Source organism: Oryzias melastigma, unplaced genomic scaffold (genome assembly GCF_002922805.2).
Source record: "Oryzias melastigma strain HK-1 unplaced genomic scaffold, ASM292280v2 sc00184, whole genome shotgun sequence".
NCBI classification, from domain to species: domain Eukaryota; kingdom Metazoa; phylum Chordata; class Actinopteri; order Beloniformes; family Adrianichthyidae; genus Oryzias; species Oryzias melastigma.
In genome coordinates, this window is record NW_023416879.1 from 318088 (window position 1) to 335326 (window position 17239).

The 17239-nt window shown below is 40.6% G+C and overlaps 1 protein-coding gene across 1 annotated transcript in view; it reads right to left on the bottom strand.

Annotated features, from left to right (window-relative positions):
- The window catches only part of rab3gap2 (RAB3 GTPase activating protein subunit 2 (non-catalytic)), a gene marked incomplete at its 5' end in the record, with an annotated part of 37769 nt that overhangs the window by 3217 nt on the left and 17313 nt on the right, over window positions 1-17239 (bottom strand). The window contains 14 exon segments of the mRNA XM_024261217.2: window positions 1001-1162; window positions 7209-7383; window positions 7464-7624; window positions 7753-7861; window positions 7967-8064; window positions 8996-9206; window positions 9287-9408; window positions 9523-9613; window positions 12632-12696; window positions 12797-12879; window positions 14952-15095; window positions 15231-15426; window positions 15617-15756; window positions 15885-15977. Coding sequence (XP_024116985.1) covers window positions 1001-1162; window positions 7209-7383; window positions 7464-7624; window positions 7753-7861; window positions 7967-8064; window positions 8996-9206; window positions 9287-9408; window positions 9523-9613; window positions 12632-12696; window positions 12797-12879; window positions 14952-15095; window positions 15231-15426; window positions 15617-15756; window positions 15885-15977 — 1850 coding nt within the window.

Genomic DNA, 17239 nt, shown 5'->3' on the forward strand with positions numbered 1-17239 from the left:
GATGATTCCCTGAACAGCTTTCATTATTAATAATAATATTTATAAAGTGACTGTTTGCTCATAATTTTCTAAATCCATGCAGCAAAGCAGCAATCTCCATCTTAGCTGCATGTAAATATGTTGGAATAACATCAGTCTTTATTCAGTCTGGATGTGATCACAAACATGAATCCACATCATTTTTTGCACGGTTTCTCAGGGCTGTGCGGACTGCAGAGCGGCATTCTCACATTCAAAAGCTGGCTCCACCGGATTATACCGCCCTGAAGCCGCTCAGGGACACAGCTCTCCGATAGATACGGTTTTCCTGAGTCTGGCAGGTTTCTCACGCAGAGCAGCTGGATGGGCCGCGGTCCGAAGCTCACACCATAACAAAGCACCCCCCACCCCCCTTTCTCACAGAAATGAAGGCTATGAATCCAGCTGCCCTGCTCAGAGAAACGGTTCTCTCGTGGAGAGCAGCTGATCGGTTCTGTTCACGCTCCGAAGACGTCTCTGGAGCGCCATACACTCTATGGATGAGGTAAAATCCAGAGCAGTAATGACACACGATCAGAATGGATCATTTACATGAACCTCGATCAACAATTAGTATAACCCACCTATCTCAATCGGAAGGAAATTTGGATCCAGATGAGTCTGATCGGGTTAGAATATTCTGAATGGCATGTTTACATGACACATTTTTATTCTGATCACGAGTTTATTCCCTTTACTTGTGTCCATGTAAACACAGCTAGTGTTTAGCCTTACAGATTTAAGAAGAAATCCTTTAGTTACTAAAGAGAAAAACACAACAACGTGATGACAGACGTGGAACAATGGTTGGAACGTTAACTGTTTCTGACTAAGGATAACAACCACACATCTTTGCAGATCAAAAAGTTTGATTTTCTTCTTATTTGAGTCCAACAATATCTTCCAGAACTTACAAATGACATCAAGTAACATTTGTTTAGATATCAAATCAGAAACGCTTATAAAATACATTTTGCCTCACCTGCTATCTTTTCCTCTGGTTCCTTTTCCTTCTTCCCTTGTTCTTTTTCTCCTACCTCCTCTTTCTCCTTCAACTCTTCCTTTTGGAGGATCATTTCATTCAGTCGTCCGGGAGCCATGTTTTGCCTGAACACCCATTTGGAGACGGTGTCTGCAATACCTCCTTAAAGGGCGAATACATAACAACAAATCAAAAACGTTTCCTTCAGTCTAAACAGACTGAAGCAAAAAAGAAGAATGTGCATTCAGATGGATAAGATGCCACAGAAAACAAGAGATGACTAAAGATTTAGAGACCATACCATGATAATTCTACTTTTTAAACTTTTAAGTGCATTATACTGTTCTCTCTCTCCTCACTATAATGAACCCCAAAACGGTATGTTGATCCGTTCATGCATTTAAGAGTAATCCTCTAAAAACCTGCACTGTCTGCAGCAGCCCCTCCCATACCCGCGAAAACGAGCGGATGGAAACGTGGTGATGTCAAAGAGTGAGAACCGCCCCCTCCAGGAAGAGTCTGCTCTGACAGCTCCGCCCCCAGTCAAACACAACACTCAATTTCTCCACAGAGCTAATGATGATCACCAAAAAAACTTTCATTTTAGATCCAGAATACCGTATATCTTCCAGTGGTGTCTTGTCTTCAATAAATAAGATAAGATCGTCCTTTATTCGTCCCACGGTGGGGAAATTTCAGGGTTACGGCAGCATTACAGATAGAAAAATTAGGCAATTCACATATTTACAAAGAGAACAAACTTATAGTGCGGAGATAAAAAATACAAAAAAGAAAAATGAAAAGAGGAAGCAGTTGCACTGTGGATATGATTAATGTTACAGAAATTTAAATTATTTTTAAAGTGACTTGGATTGACTATAAAATAAAGTGACAAAAATAAAGTGACTCATGGCATCAACATCAAAGCAAACGGATCACTAGGAGCAGCTCCGGTTGTACAGTCTCACTGCAGCAGGTAGGAACGACCTGCGATGCCGCTCTTTCAGACACCTGGGGTGGATCAGTCTGTGGCTGAAAGAGCTGCTTAGAGCCAGCACCATGTTGTAAAGGGGATGGGCGTCGTTCCTCATCAAGGACATAGACTGTATATAATAATAACTGGACTGAGCAAGCCACCCTCCCTCCAGTTCCATATAGGAAGTACCACTGGGTTGCAAAAAGGCCAAAATCCCATTGACTTACATCTGCAGCAGCGTCACCCAAATACTCCTTTTAGCTGGACTAAAAGGAATAAATGTAAGTAAATCCCAAAGGACCGCTGACAGAATCAAATGTTGGAATGGTTCTCCCTCAAAGGCTTCAACAATGACTTGTACAATTCTCCGGTGTTATTAAAGTAGAAAAGCTGTTTACATCCGCTGTCTCGTGGTAGAGACGTGGAAAGAGGTGGACACTCACAATAAACTCACTTCAGATTGGCGACAGTACTTCCTATAGATTCATGACTCACAGAGACTCAGACCAATCGCTGAAGATGGGTTGCAATATGGTGATAGCCGTTTCAGGAAGTGATGGTGAAAGCGGCGGCCTACTTTCACGAGGAGAGGAGGTAATGCATTTCCAATGGGGGACCTCATTGCTCAAGAAGTCCAATATTTTTACAGTCAATGAGTCAGAGCTGGTGGTGGAATGGCTCACACTGGGGGTAGGAGTTGTTGATTGCAGCAGTGCAGACAGGGTGGGGGTGGGAATCTGCTCAAATCTATTGAAGAACAGATTCGCCGTTCACCCACGTCTGGTCCCCCTCAGCTGGAGTGCTGGGTTCCTGGTATCCAGTGATGGTTCTGAGTCCCCTCCACACTCCACATGTTCTGCTGCAGCAGGTCCTCCATCTTCCTCCTGTAGCATGCTTTTCCTTGTCTGATGTTCCTCCTCAGCTCCTTCTACACAGCTTTCAGCTTAAGAAAATTCCAGCTCAAATAAGTGTTCGTTACTTTAGGCTCCTTTAAGACCCCCCCGTCAGGCACAGTCATGCAGACATGAAGTGTGTTTGTGTTGTGAACCAGTGTAGTGATGGCCAGGCTACTAAAGGCAGATATATGGTATGTGCATCCAGGGCCGGATCTAGCCAGCCCCTATTGGGGGTGCAAACAGAATATCAGGGGGGGCAAGTTTAGGGATAGAAAATGGTTCCGGTGTAAAATCCTCCCAAGCCTATAAAAAGCCCCAATCCGATAAAAATCCTGTTTTTAGAGTTTTTAACATGTCTGTGTCATTTTTCTTCTGAAAGAGAACAAATGTAATAAGAAATCATTTAGTTTTTGCATTTCTGAGTATTTCTCCTTTCAAATCAATCAAAGTGTCTTGGACAGACTCTGTTTGAATGAATGATCTTCTTTCCATCAACAGCTCTGCTGCACATGCACTAAACCCTCATCTGTTCCTAGTGTCTAGTTCAGGTTCTGGAGAAGAGAAGATGGTATCTTCACATTGACTGCAGTCAAATGAGCCGCCGTTCACATTTCTGTGGTCAAATCAGCATCACTGGATTTTTGGTGTGAGTTTCATCCAATACTTACGGTAGCAGGACTGAGAACGCTGGAAAATCTCCACCAGACTCCACGGAGCTTCTTGATGTGACCACGGAAATGTGAACGGCGGCTCATTTGACCGCAGTTGGAAAGGATTGTAGATCAATGAAAGAGCATTTTGATGTTAGCTTTGATTATTTTATCAAGAACTCTGAGAAACCAATGATTGAATGTATTGATCACAGTCAATAAACATTGGAGAATTAGCTAAAAGAGTCTTTGGTGAACTGGAAGGAGAAAGAATCAGGATTTTGGAGGAAGTTCTGTCCATGAAGATCTTCACTTCCTCGTCCAGCTGACATCCGGATCAAAAGTCTGTTTGCTTATCCGTCTCTTTTTGGTCTTTTTTAGGACATCTTATTTATTACTTTGAGTCATTTTTATTCATTTGTAATAGTTTATATTTGGTTTATTTTTTTGTCTTAAAGTATATGTTTATGTATTTCTTGTTGCTTTTTATTTACTTCTTTTAATGTTCTGTTTAGCCATTTATTATTTTGGGTTTGTTTGTATTTTTGTATTTTTATTATGTGTATTTTGTCACTTTATTTAAGATTAGTTTATAAATACTAAACTATTTAACTATTAAAACAGCCAACACACTTTCTATGAAGCAGATGATAAAAAAAATCTCTGCAGAAACTCTTGATTCCTGCTTCAAAATTGCTTAAAAAAATCCATGGATGAGAAAATCTTAAGCGATAACAGAATGTATTTTCATCAGCAGGGAATTAGTTCAAATCCAACATTTGAAATCCTGTTGAGTAGTTTTGGTGTTTTGTTGAATCGTTTCTTGTTATTTTCACTAAATTACTCAATACACTATAAATATTAATCAACAATATCACGATAATTCTTTAAATTTCATAAGGTATTTTCTAGGGATGTCCCGATTCGATCTCGTGATCGGAAATCGGGCCGATCACGTGGCTTTGGACTCGATCGGAATCGGATATTTCCTTTATTCTCATTATGATCATCGCTTTATATTTCATCTTATCATTCCGGATAAATACTCCACTAGAAGTCTGCATGTCATGAAAAGATCACAAAATGTCATCACCAGAAAACGCAGCAGAAAACGGCAGAAGTTCAAGTAGAAGGCTAATGTAAACAAAGCTAGCTAGAAAGCTAACTTTCGGGACCAACAACTCTTCTAAAAATGCTTTAAACTGACAGCAAGTGTCTCTATTGGTTTGTCCTAATACAAACAACAACCTCTAAAGGCATTTCAACAGAAAAATACAGTATTTTTTTTCTTTTTAATGTGAAGCTCTTCATGCTGCAGACAGATGGCTACACAGCAGCTGCTAACTGCTACATGCTAGAGCCGTGATTTAAGTCCTTAGGCAACAAGACAGCTCGGGTCCTGTTTTATTTATCTGACAGAGAAATAACAGTTAAGAAAATTAACTACTGTGGTAATAAAACCGAAAATGTGATGTCTTGAGAACTTAAAAAAGAAGCGCATAATCTTAAAAATAGCTAAATAAATAAAACTAATAATGATATCAGCTATTCAAGAACACTCATCAAATTTAATGCTAAAACAAAGTCATTATTTATTTTTAAGATTTTTAAATGAGGACAGGAATCACATTTGATCAAAAATGTTCAATAGCTCTAAAGATGTTAAAGCTAAAGTCACTAAACTTTATTACATGACTAATTATCCCTTATATAACAAGAAAATTGTATTTTTTTCCTAGTTTATATTTGCTGTATTTTTACTTGTTTATTAAAGCTACTTCACAGAAGTGTTTTATTTAAGTTTTTAATGATAAAAGAAGGTTAATGGAATATAAATAAGGGACAACACTAATCTGTTTCTTCAATTTATTCATGTTTTAAATGTCTTATAAAAGTCGGGATCGGGACTCTGTATCGGCAGATACACAAAATCAAATGACTCGGAATCGGATCGGGCCCAAAAAAACCTGATCGGGACATCCCTAGCATTTTCTTTATAGACATGAGTTTGTGTTTTAGTAATAGGCTTCATAGTAGTAAATCACTGATGTAAAAATGAAGAAGATTTCAAATAATATGTGTTATTGTTGCATTTAAAAATTAAGAAGAATTTCAATTTTATTTATTTATCCGGGACAGTGGACATTAAATTAACCCAGCAGCTATTTTATGTCTGTTGTCCACGGACAAATGTTTAAAAAAATATATTATAAACAACATAATATTAAAGTTTATACTAACGAGCAGAGGCAAATTAAAATTCAATGGAATATGAAAGACAACCCCAACTTCCCACTGTCCTCCTTCATCTCAGGGGCCTTTCCCCCTTGCAGCCGCCTGCTCTCACCGGGGCGTCACAGGTGAGTTATCTCAAACACAGTTAATGCTCCGGTACTGTTAGCTTAGCTGCTACAACAGCGCTAGCTTTAACAACCAGAAAACTGCGCTTTGTCAACTCGTTTATCGCCTTTTCCTCCACATTACAAGAACGAGAGCAACAGATGAGGACAAGAAAAAGTTACAATTTTGGTTAATCGAGTCATTTCAGCGACAAACGGCAGATAAAAACTTCTAAACAGTTCTGCCCAGCTCTGCTGCCGCATGTCTCTGCCGCTGTGTGCGCGTGAGCGACAGAGTGAGAGAGGACCCGAGTGAAGCGAGAGGCCACGCCCTCTCTTGGATTTACCAATCAGCAGCTACTCTGAATGGGAGCCAGAGAGAGCAGAGAGCGGTCTGATTTTCTTGTTTGCATGGCGTCACGTTTTGGGGGGGCAGTCCTGAAATTTGGGGGGGCATTGCCCCACCTTGCCCATGCCTAGATCCGGCCCTATGTGCATCCATCTCTGATAAAAACTGGATATTTATTTTTGTAGGAGAAACGAAGACACACTGCCGGCTGTAGGATGACACCACAGCCCGATCTGAATACTCCCCTTCTCCCTTCCCCTTAGCCCTCCCCCTTGATTTGAAATGGCAGTTGAAGTCAAAGTCCTGTCCGGAATTATTATTTTTTAAGTTTCACCATCCAAACAGAGGGGTCCAAAGTCCACTATCGTGAGAGTAAACCTCTTCACACTAAGAAGCTCTTTCCTTCACTTTGGTGCTCTCTGAACCACAGAAGTTTGTAGCACGACCTTTTTAAAGTTATAAAACTGCTGTTGTTATGTTTATTTAAGCACTGGAAGCTCCGTGCTAATGCTAGCGGACCGGTGATGTTGATGACATCATCGGACGAAAGTCACATCCGAAATATTAGACACTATTTTGCATAACTCTCCGTTTGGAAGAAGCACAGAGGGATAAACGAAGGGGGAGGGCTAAGGGGATGGGAGAAGGGGAGAATTCAGATCGGGCCCATGAAATGGGCGGTACCCACACACAGCGGCAGGTGGAGATTCAGGAATCGAGTCGTTTTACTTCCAGGTAGGAAAAAACTCACAAAAAATAACAAATATTTCATAAATATTTTGTTTCTTAGTGTTCCAAAAGTAATATATGATTATATAGTTCACTCTGAAAGGCTTAAGAAAGTCATGGTATGACACCTTTGAGAAGATTATTAACCATTGTTACCTGGATTACCAAAAAATATTTAAATAAAAAACAACATTGGACAAAACACAATCTAGTTCATTTCTAAAAAGAACAAGGCATCAGTTGGAGAGGTTTCTTTGATCCTTTCTTACCTGTGCCCCCCTCCAACAGTGTTTTGATAGAACACTGAACTGGGGCGCCCCCTGCTGTTCCCTGAAGAGATGGAATCATAAGCAGAGTCTGCAGCACAAGCACATCCTCCAGCTGGCGAACACACACTGCCCACTGCTCCAGCTCTAGTGAAACTGCTTCCCACTCTGACTGCAGCTGTCACACAAAACAAGAGTCTGCTGTGAGCGTCATGAGGCTGTGGGAAGCTTCTGCTCCAGACTGAAGGACTCGTGTACCCGTCTGTCAGCCAGGCTAGTGATGCTCGCCTTGGCTGCATGGTGGGCAACTAATGCAGCCAACAAAGCAGCAGCAGCATTGTGGGACTGGACGCATGTGTGTCTGACTTGCTGCCACCAGGGGGAGATCGACTGTGGGTCCCAGGAGTCCTCAACTGTACCTGAAGATAAAGAGGAAGTGATTTATCGCTCCATTTCATTCAACTTGTTTTCATTGAAATAGAACCACAACCTAATGTACTTCAAAAGTATGCCAAAATAAAACCCATGCCAGGAAAAACAGACAAACCTTTCATGCAACTGAGAGCAACAAGTTGTGTATGCAGATTTTTAACCGTTTCCACTGGTCTCTGAAGCACCTCTTTCTCCATTTGCAGCCACACACACAGCAGCAAAGACTGTAAAGTAAAAACAACTGTTTTAGATATTAAGACTAAACAGTCCATTGCCTTTGTGGTGATAAACCCACTGCACCACTAGTTCACCAATCCTTTACATCTTACCAGTAACTGCTGTGGGCGGATGCCCGCCTGATGCAGAATGTCACAGATCTGATGGTTTGGGCTCCTCCCACAAAGACTATCCCAGAATAAGAAGTATCCTGTAAAAGAGCAAAACCTGGGCTAAATATTACACAGGACAAATGAAGTCCTGTCCTCCTAGTTCTTCATAGTGCTAAAGCAAAACCCACTCAATTTCTCATTACAATTGATGACTTGTGGTCTGCGGCTCTAAGAGGGATAAAAACATGATCTTCCTCTGCAAAGGTTCAACTAATACAGTTTAAGGTGGTCCACGGTCCACACTACAGTAAATCCAGACTCACAAAAATATACTCAAATTTCATAGACCGGTGTGATCGATGCTCGCACACCCCCTGTAACCTCACCCACATGTTTTGGTCATCCGCAAATCTTGAGGAGTTCTGGAAGCCATATTTTGGGGCAATTTCAAATATACTCGGACACCAGATTGAGCCCTAAATGCATTCACTTCAGTCATTGCACGATGATGCATACTACTACTTTGGAAGAGGCCCTCCCCACCATCCTCAATGTCTTGGCTCTATGACACCATGTCCTTTTTAAATTAAAATTAAAATTGAACCCCTTGCTTAATTATTTTAAAATGCTATCAGCAGATACTCAAATTGTCACATTGAGGAGGAGAAGGAATGTTATAAGCTCCTCTTCTATTATTATTTTTTTATTATTGTTTTTATTGTTACTATGATTTTTTATAATTTTTATTTTATTATTATTTATTGTCATTTTTGAATAACTCATATGTCTATTCTTTAAAACATGCAACTACTGTCTCTGTTACTATAAAAATGACCTTAGCTAGGGTCGGTTCAGGAAGAGGGCAAACATGTCAATGTTGTGAAGTTGTATTAAAAAAAAATAATAAATTATGTTTACAAAAAAAAAAAAGTGTCACATTGTCATGCAGAAAATGCAGTTTTCATTGGTGCCACAGTGCAGCTATAGGTTGCATTAAAGTAGACATAAATGCAAATGGTATATATTTACCAAGCTGGTTCCACTCGGTTTCCGACTTACGAATCACTTTCACCTCTCCATCCTCGCCACACTCCATGTGAGAGAGAAAAGCTTGGACAGGGAGCGGTGAGCTGGGCAAGTCCTGGGCAAAGGAGACGCTGGGCTTGGAAGCAAACTCTGCATAATGTTGCAGTATAGGTAACACATGGAGAAGCTCTTTCTCAATGTCCTCCAGGTTATCCTGCAGGAATGAGAAAGAACTGCAGTTCAACAGAACCAATCTGTGCTACCAGATTCTTCATGTCTGTCTGCAACACTTACATTTTCAGAACAGGCCTCAGAGAGCGTAGAAGACTGCAGCTTCTGGATGTTAGTGTAGAGCTGGAGCAGTTTTAGCTGTGAGGAGCACAGCTGCATCAGTGAAGCATCAACTTCTTCGGCAGCTGGAGAGCAAAAGTAACCCATCAGAATTTCTGTGACCAACTGATTACTGTGTATTATGTTTAAAAAGTGGGAAACACTCTGTTTCCGTAAGAAAAAAAAAAAAAAAACTTTACATTGCTGCTTCAATGCATAGTTTAGGGCGCACATGATGTTGGTGAGACAGGAGGCAGGAATATTCTTGTTGGACAGCAGAGATTCCAAAGCCTAGCACAAAATGGAGACCAGATTTAGAGATGTTAACATGAGCACATGTACAAAACCCTGGACTGAAAATCAACCATTTCCAAGCAGACTTTGTTTGAACAGAGGAATTGGAGGACATTGTAGTTTCAAAATTCATGAGAAAACAAACCTTCACTTTTCTCAATTTGTTACATATTAATCAGTAAGAGGTAATAAACTGTCAAAGCTTAGCTTACAGATCAGTTGTGAAGTTTTTATTACATTATATGCTTGATGATCAGAGAACTTTGTGGAACTCTGTGACTACTTTAGCGTGTACAGGGTTACACATCTGTTCTATTAGCTTTCTCTCAGGAGAAGAAGCTAGTTGTTTAGCTAGCTTTTACTGACGACCAAGAGGACAAACTTACTAATGTGAAGAAGTAAAAAAAACAAAAAACAATTGTTTTATTCTGATTATATGGGTACCGGGGTTGCATGGAGTAGAGTGAGACATTCAGTCTAGGCTAGCTCTGTTACAGCTACGCCACCTTTTTATCTTTCTGAAATGAACCTTTTTATCGTCCATGTTGAGCGCTGATATCTGAAGATCTATTACTTTTATTGGTTCCCAGGACTCAGCTTGTGACTGCCAAACTCTGGAATGCTCTCACCTTTTCTGTAAGGTCTGCCAGATCTCTCAGTGATTTTATGTTTTATTTAATTTCACTGGTCCTGTCTAGCAGCTGAACAAACATACTTTTTTTTTTTTACTTATTTTAGATTTCAGTTGCTGGTATTCCAAGAAGTGATTTATTCCATGTTTATCTTGTAGTTCCTGGGGTGTTATAAATCTTCTATCAATAATTAGGTGCTCTAGTAGTGTTACGCCCCCTGCTTGCCAAGCTGGGAAGTGTAACATCTTTTTGTTTATTAGGATGTCTGGGTTGTTCCAGATGGGTGTCATTTTACATGGTATGACTGAGGACTTGGACACTTTGAGAAAATCCCACCAGGCTGTTAACGTGGTGCTTATGTTAATACTTTGGAAAGAATCATGTTTTTTTATTGTTTGGCTGATAAATGGTAGATCTGACAGGTTGATCTTTCCACATAACTCCTGTTCCAAGTCCATCCATGAGTTATTTTCTGGATTTTAATCTTCATTTAACCTGGGTAAGTTTACATTTTTAAGCAATGTGTTGCTGCTTTACTCTGATGGATTGGTTGGTGATGTGTGTACGTTTTTATAAAACTCTTTAAATGTGTTATTAATTTTGACCGGGTCATGACTGACATTTCCTGTCTGGTCCATAATAGATGTGATTATTGATTTTTCCCTCAGTGATTTTAAATCACTCTAGAAAAACGTATATTTTTTTACTCAGAGGTTTGACTCCAGTGAGTTGATTTAGAGAGCAAGCTTTTATTGTTTTGATTGTTTAGTGATTTTATTAATATTTGAATCCTTGTTCAGCACTTTTGTTGGTCCTGCTTTATAAACAAATTCATTGATTTGATTTTCACTTTTCTCAGGCAGTTATAAACGTTTTCATTCTTTTCTCTTGTTTAAACACTCAAACATTCAAACTTTGTAGAAAAACACGTCCACTAATATTGAATGAAAACAAAGATCTGACTGGGATAGAAGATTTATGGAAGTGTGGCATTCTGTAAGAGACATGGCACACAGGAATGGATTGAGGCATGTCTACGACCAATCAGAACACAAACAAAACAAAACAAAACAAAAAAAAAGGAATGCAAAAATTCTCTAAAAAAAAAAAACACAAAACAGCGAGACCATAAAAGGTGAACAGCAATAAAGCGAGTGAACTCTGTCATTACCTTCTCCTCTTTTCTCTTAATCTTACATTTATTTATGAATAACAGCACAAGAACATCGCATCGCTAAACGATCCTGTTCATGATTGTCTGATTATCTGTCCAATGTCTTGAAGTAATGTTCTCTCTCTCTCTCTCTCTCCTGTTTAGTGAGGAACAAACCCCATCATCAAACACCACACTGACTATTGTCATCCACTCCAATGAAAATAATGTTTTTAACATGTTCTTTTTTTCTCATGACGGAGGATATAGAAAAAAAATAAGATTAAAAGTGTTTCTGAATATTTCAGGAGCAGATAAAAAACCTAAAGTTTGTAAAAGTTCTGGTTTGTGAGGCAGCAGCTGCCATGGAGCTTCAAACATGCCAAAGTCTCCCTGCTCCATTCTGATCATCTATTTACAGACAAACAGATCCATGAACGTCTTTGTTTTACTCAGCTGTGCTGGAATCTGGATCAGCACTGTACGGATGGATAGCTCTGATATCGTTTGCAGTTTTCTTTCTTCATTTTTTGCTTCGCTAATGTTAGTTGAAGGTTTGAGATGCTATAACTTACAGTTAAGCTATGCTAGCAGGAGAAGGTGTAAACCAGGGGTATTCAAATCCAGGCCTTGAGGGCCGGTGTCCTACATGTTTTCCAACCAACCTTCCATTGAAGCTCCTTATTGGCTGCTAATTTCCAGGATCAGGTATGTTTAGCCAATAAGGAGCTTCAATGGAAGGTTGGTTGGAAAACATGTAGGACACCGGCCCTCGAGGCCTGGATTTGAATACCCCTGGTGTAAACAAAGGAATGCTGGGATTTTTACATAGGGTTACTTCTGCGCCAACAGGTCACTACCCAGGTGAGTTTCTAAAGAGCTTCTGCTGATCTGCAGAAGATAGGTCTAAAAAAACACAAAGGCTTTTTGATTTTGATGAAAAACTGCATAATCATGAGTAAAAGTAGAAAAAAATATAGTTGGGAGAAGGATCTTTAAAGAGACAAACTGATGGATTATAAGTCAAAGACACTAGTGATGTTAATTAGAAGACACTCCTGAATTCAACATTTCCTTATACTTGAATAGTTTTTCATTTTTCTAGAAGTTTTATCAAAATGTTTTTTTTTTAAAAAGCAATGGTTGATTTTCAGAATGTTGTTCTTGTATTACTGTAGACAGTTTTCAATGGGGAGAACAACATTATTATTTTGTTGATGCTCCTTATACCTGCTTCTTGATTGCAGGATGCTTGATTTCCATCAGAACACTTCTTGCTTCACTCTCCAAAGTCTCTAAAAAGTATCAAGTAAACAAACAAAAGATAGAATAAAGTGTTAGTCTTGATGTGTTTAAAGATTTCTTCTTCCATTCTGCAACCACTACAGTCCTTACCAGGATCCAGATCTCTGTTTTTTAGTACAGAGGTGAGTCTCTTCATGAGATGCATGTCTTTGGCTTGTTCACTTTTTTTGTCACTGAAATGGAGCGGACACAACGTAAGTGAACCTGCATTTCTGGCCACTGAAAGCAAACATGCCAAACATCAAGAGAGGATCACTGCCCATTTCTTGGACAATGATCGTTTATCCTTCATCATGATCCTGTAGCCTTCCAGCTCTCATGATGACTTCTATTCCTATACTAACCCCATGCACCTTTAGCTCCTCTGCTTTCATCAAGTTCTGCCTGGTTATTACACAACTCTTCTAATCAGGCCTGCAAAGCTGTAATTGCCAAGACAGTGATATTTAAAACAAACTTTCAGAAACTCTATGCTTGTTAAATGGGGAAATGGTGGCCGTGGTGCAGTGGTAGAGCGGTCGACTCCTGATCAGAAGTGAGCGGGTTTGATTCCCGCCTTGCCCACCCATGTGTCGAAGTGTCCTTGGGCAAGACATTGAACCCCGAATTGCTTCTGGTGGGAGGTTGGCGCCAGTGTTCGGCAGCGGAGCCACCACCAGTGTGTGAATGTGTGTGTGAATGGGTGAATGGGTCTGTGACTGTGAAGCGCTTTGGGCTCTCGAAGGAGGGTAGAAAGCGCTATACAAGTATACGCCATTTATCATTTACCAAATGAAAGTTTAGTGAGCTTGATAAAAGTGGTTTTATTATGTCATTTTCCACTCAGTAAATTCACGCACTTTACAAACCGTCAAACCCAGCCTTACCATTACCAGTGGTGTAACAATTCATTTGTACGCTGCATTCACACTGGACGCCATTTGCACAGCAGAGACATCCAGTTTCAATTTGAAGTAAATGTACAGCAGCGATCTGAGGTCCTGCGGCGGGATTTGTGCATCAAAAGCATGATTTGGGTGGCAGATGAGGTTGACACGGCATCAACCACTCAGGGACTCTGCTTTGGGTACGTGTCGTTTTCAGTGACGCGATCAGCAGGTAGAAAAACAAACCTGATGTGGCTCTTTTGAATTCAAATGATTCAAAGGATTTATAATGTAGAATCTGTCCTGTGCAACAACTGAGCAAACAAATAAGAGCTGAAGGCCTCTTGGGTTGGACAGATTCTACTGTTTCAACAAGAAGTTATGTGATGTGAGGATTTTTATCTTAACCGGCTGGCACCTCGGGGTTGCTGAAGACTGTACCAGTTATTGTTGGGTGAAGGCGGGATACAACTTGGACAGGTTGACAGCCTGTCACAGAGACCATGGAGCTGGAGACATCGAGCCCGCTACGCTAACCAGCCCCCTGGTAGGCAGCAGAGGACTAGAGACCTCTGCCAGGCCCAGGCCGTCCCAGCAGCTGTGATCACTCCAGCTTCATGGGCTTGTGATGTTTTTTCTTAATTACATTGAGACAATAATAAAAAGATCCTCCAGTTTTAATTTTATAATTCCCCTCTTGGGTTAATGTGGGACAAATTCTTCTGGGCCATAGACAGATGGAAGTAATGTTTAACCCTTTAACACTGGAGGTCCAGTGTTTATGCTCTTTGATTTACTGTCATTTTTAAATTATTAACACGATAATTCCAGTAGATTGTGAAGGAGAAATGCAGCACTGGCGCCACTTTTCTCCTTCACAATCTACTAGAATTATCGTGTTAACGGTTAAAAAGTTACAGTACGTTAAAGGTATTGTGTTTAAGTGTCACCAGCAACCCCTCAGGTGTTAAAGGGTTGAATGAAAGCTTAAAACCTTTATAGATGTCATCATTAATTGTTGCACCCCTAACTGGTATTACAGGTCATCCAGAAAGTATTTTCACTTTTTCCACATTTTTATGCAAATTGTTTAATTCAAAATGGGTGAAATTAATTTATGTCTATAACATTCTACACACAAAACCCCATAAAGACAACGTTGTTTTTTTTAAGTTACAAAATTGTATGTAATAGTTAGAAAATTAAAACACTTGAGAAATGACATGTCCATAAATTAAGCTCAGGTAGGTTCTGTTTTTCTGCGGATCCTTCTTGAGATGTTTCAGCAGCTTAATTAGATTTGAATGACTTGAAGTATCTGAGTGACATCACCATCACTAAAGAATGCTGTCTCCATGACAACATCTGACTGCACTCACCTGAGGGCGAGGTGGAAGGGGATGTTGACTGTCCTCAGGACTCCTGTGCTGGGATCAAGCAGACACACCTGTTGTGTGTGAAGCTGCCAGCCCTGACTGGTCACACTGTTCACTCCCATCAGATGGTAGCCTGCATACAGTAACCTAGAAAGACATACACAATCTACATATATTTGGGGACATGTATGTACACATTGCATAGACATCATACTTTGTAGGTTGGTATGGTAACCTTTTAACTTCTAATTTAACGAGTCAACCAAACTTGATTGCATGTACCTGCAGTGTTTGCCCACAGTAAAAGCCCCTACTCGAGGGCCTCGCTGCATGGCCCACACTTCTAAGATTCCTCTGCGGGGGGCATAGATGATAAGGAACAAAGCATTGCGTCTGGGCATGGAGCCAGTGGGAGAGAAATCACGATCGCCACGTTCCTCACGAACCTGCAGCCAACCCAACTGAGCATCTCTGTATCCTAAAATGAAGAGCATTTATTCAGACTCAGAGAACCTTCAAGCACACATTTCATGACTGGTATCAATGGGACTTATAAGATGAGAGTGGAGGCTTAAAAGACAGCATGGGAATGCTTTTTGCTCTGGAATGTCCTGCAAGTTCATCTACAAGGAGAAGATTTCTGTTGTAAGCATGAGCTTTTTCTTCACCTTTCCACATGCGAATAGCAATGCCCCGGGCCAAGTCCAGCAGTGTGACTCGACCAAAGTCATCCGTTACTCCAGCCAATGTGTTGCATGGGGACAGACATATAGACTCGCCATGGCGTCGGGAATCTGGCAGACCAAATCTAAAAAAAAAAACAAAAAACAAAAAAACAGTCTGGCTTACTGATAGAGAAGAAAAATATCAAAGATAAACCTCCAGGGTGGTGCTCAATCTGGATGTTGTTTTTTACTGCTTTAATGGAACACCTACCTGATCACTAAAGGGGTTGCTGGCTCCACTTTTGGCTTTTGTTTTGGAGCAGTATCTTCTTCATTTTTGCTTTTGTTCCATCCTAACCAACCACTGAGAAGAAAACAGAAAACACCATAAATAAAAAAGGGCACAGTTAAAAACCAACAAAAAGAAAAACACAAACTGGGAAACAACAAAAACAGAAAAATTACAGCAGCATCATAACTTTCATCAAACCAATGATTTCCAGTTCAAGAAAGCAGTAGCACAGTAGAAAACAAAACAATAATAATCTCAAAAAAGAAACATGAAATGTAAATATAAAGTAGTCGTTTGTAATCTACAATCTCGCCTAAATGCATACACAGTGTCCTGCCTTCCAAGTTCACCTGCAACTTCTGACTGTCAACGACCAACCTGAAGACACACAATGACCAAGTGGAGCTGCTTGTCCATTAAGCGGCTCAAGGCTGTGAGAATGAGGATCTTGGAATGAGAAACTGGCAAGATCATCATTTTATACCCACAGAATGTTGATGCAAAGGAAATGGATGCACATTGTGAAGAGTTTTTATCCATCCAACCATTTTCTAAACCGCTTTGTCCCTTTCAGGGTCACGGGGCTTCCGGATCCTAATCTGGCAGGATCCACCCTGGACAGTTCGCTCGTCTGTCACAGGGCCTCAATTACACATCCATTCACTCTCACATTCTCACCTAGGGGCAATTTAGAGTCACCAATTAATCTATGAAGCATGTTTTGGGACGGTGGGAGGAAGCTGGAGTCCCAGGGAAAAAAAACCCACACATGTACGAGGAGAACATGCAAACTCCACACAGAAAGGTCCCCAGCTAGTGGTTCTGGTTCAGGTCCTCCAGTTGGGATTTGAACTGGGGCCTTCTAGTGGTGAGGCAAGAGTGCTAACCACTGCCCCACCATGCAGCCCCAAGGTTTTTGTTTTAAAGCGTTGGGGATTTGGTCCTAATTAGTAAGACCTTTTCTTCTGCTGCTGCTGCTTTTGCTCGTCTTCTTTTCACTCTTCACTTCTTTTCCACACCCTATATCGGGGATAGGCAACTCCAGGGCTCGAGGGTCGCATTCTTGCATGTTTTATCCGACATCCCCTGCTCTGGCATGTTCTAATTGGCTGGACACACCTGAACTAGGTAATCAGTCATGAGTCAATCAGTCATTGGATATCTCGAAATCATGCAGAGGCCTGGAGTTGCCTATCCCTGCCCTAGATACTTCAGTTCCTCCACCTTCTTTATCTCTTCTCATTGTAACTCTGGTTCCTCTCATTCACACACATGTACTCTGTCTTACTGCGGCTAACCTTCATTCCTCTCCTTTCCAGGGCAAACCTCCACCT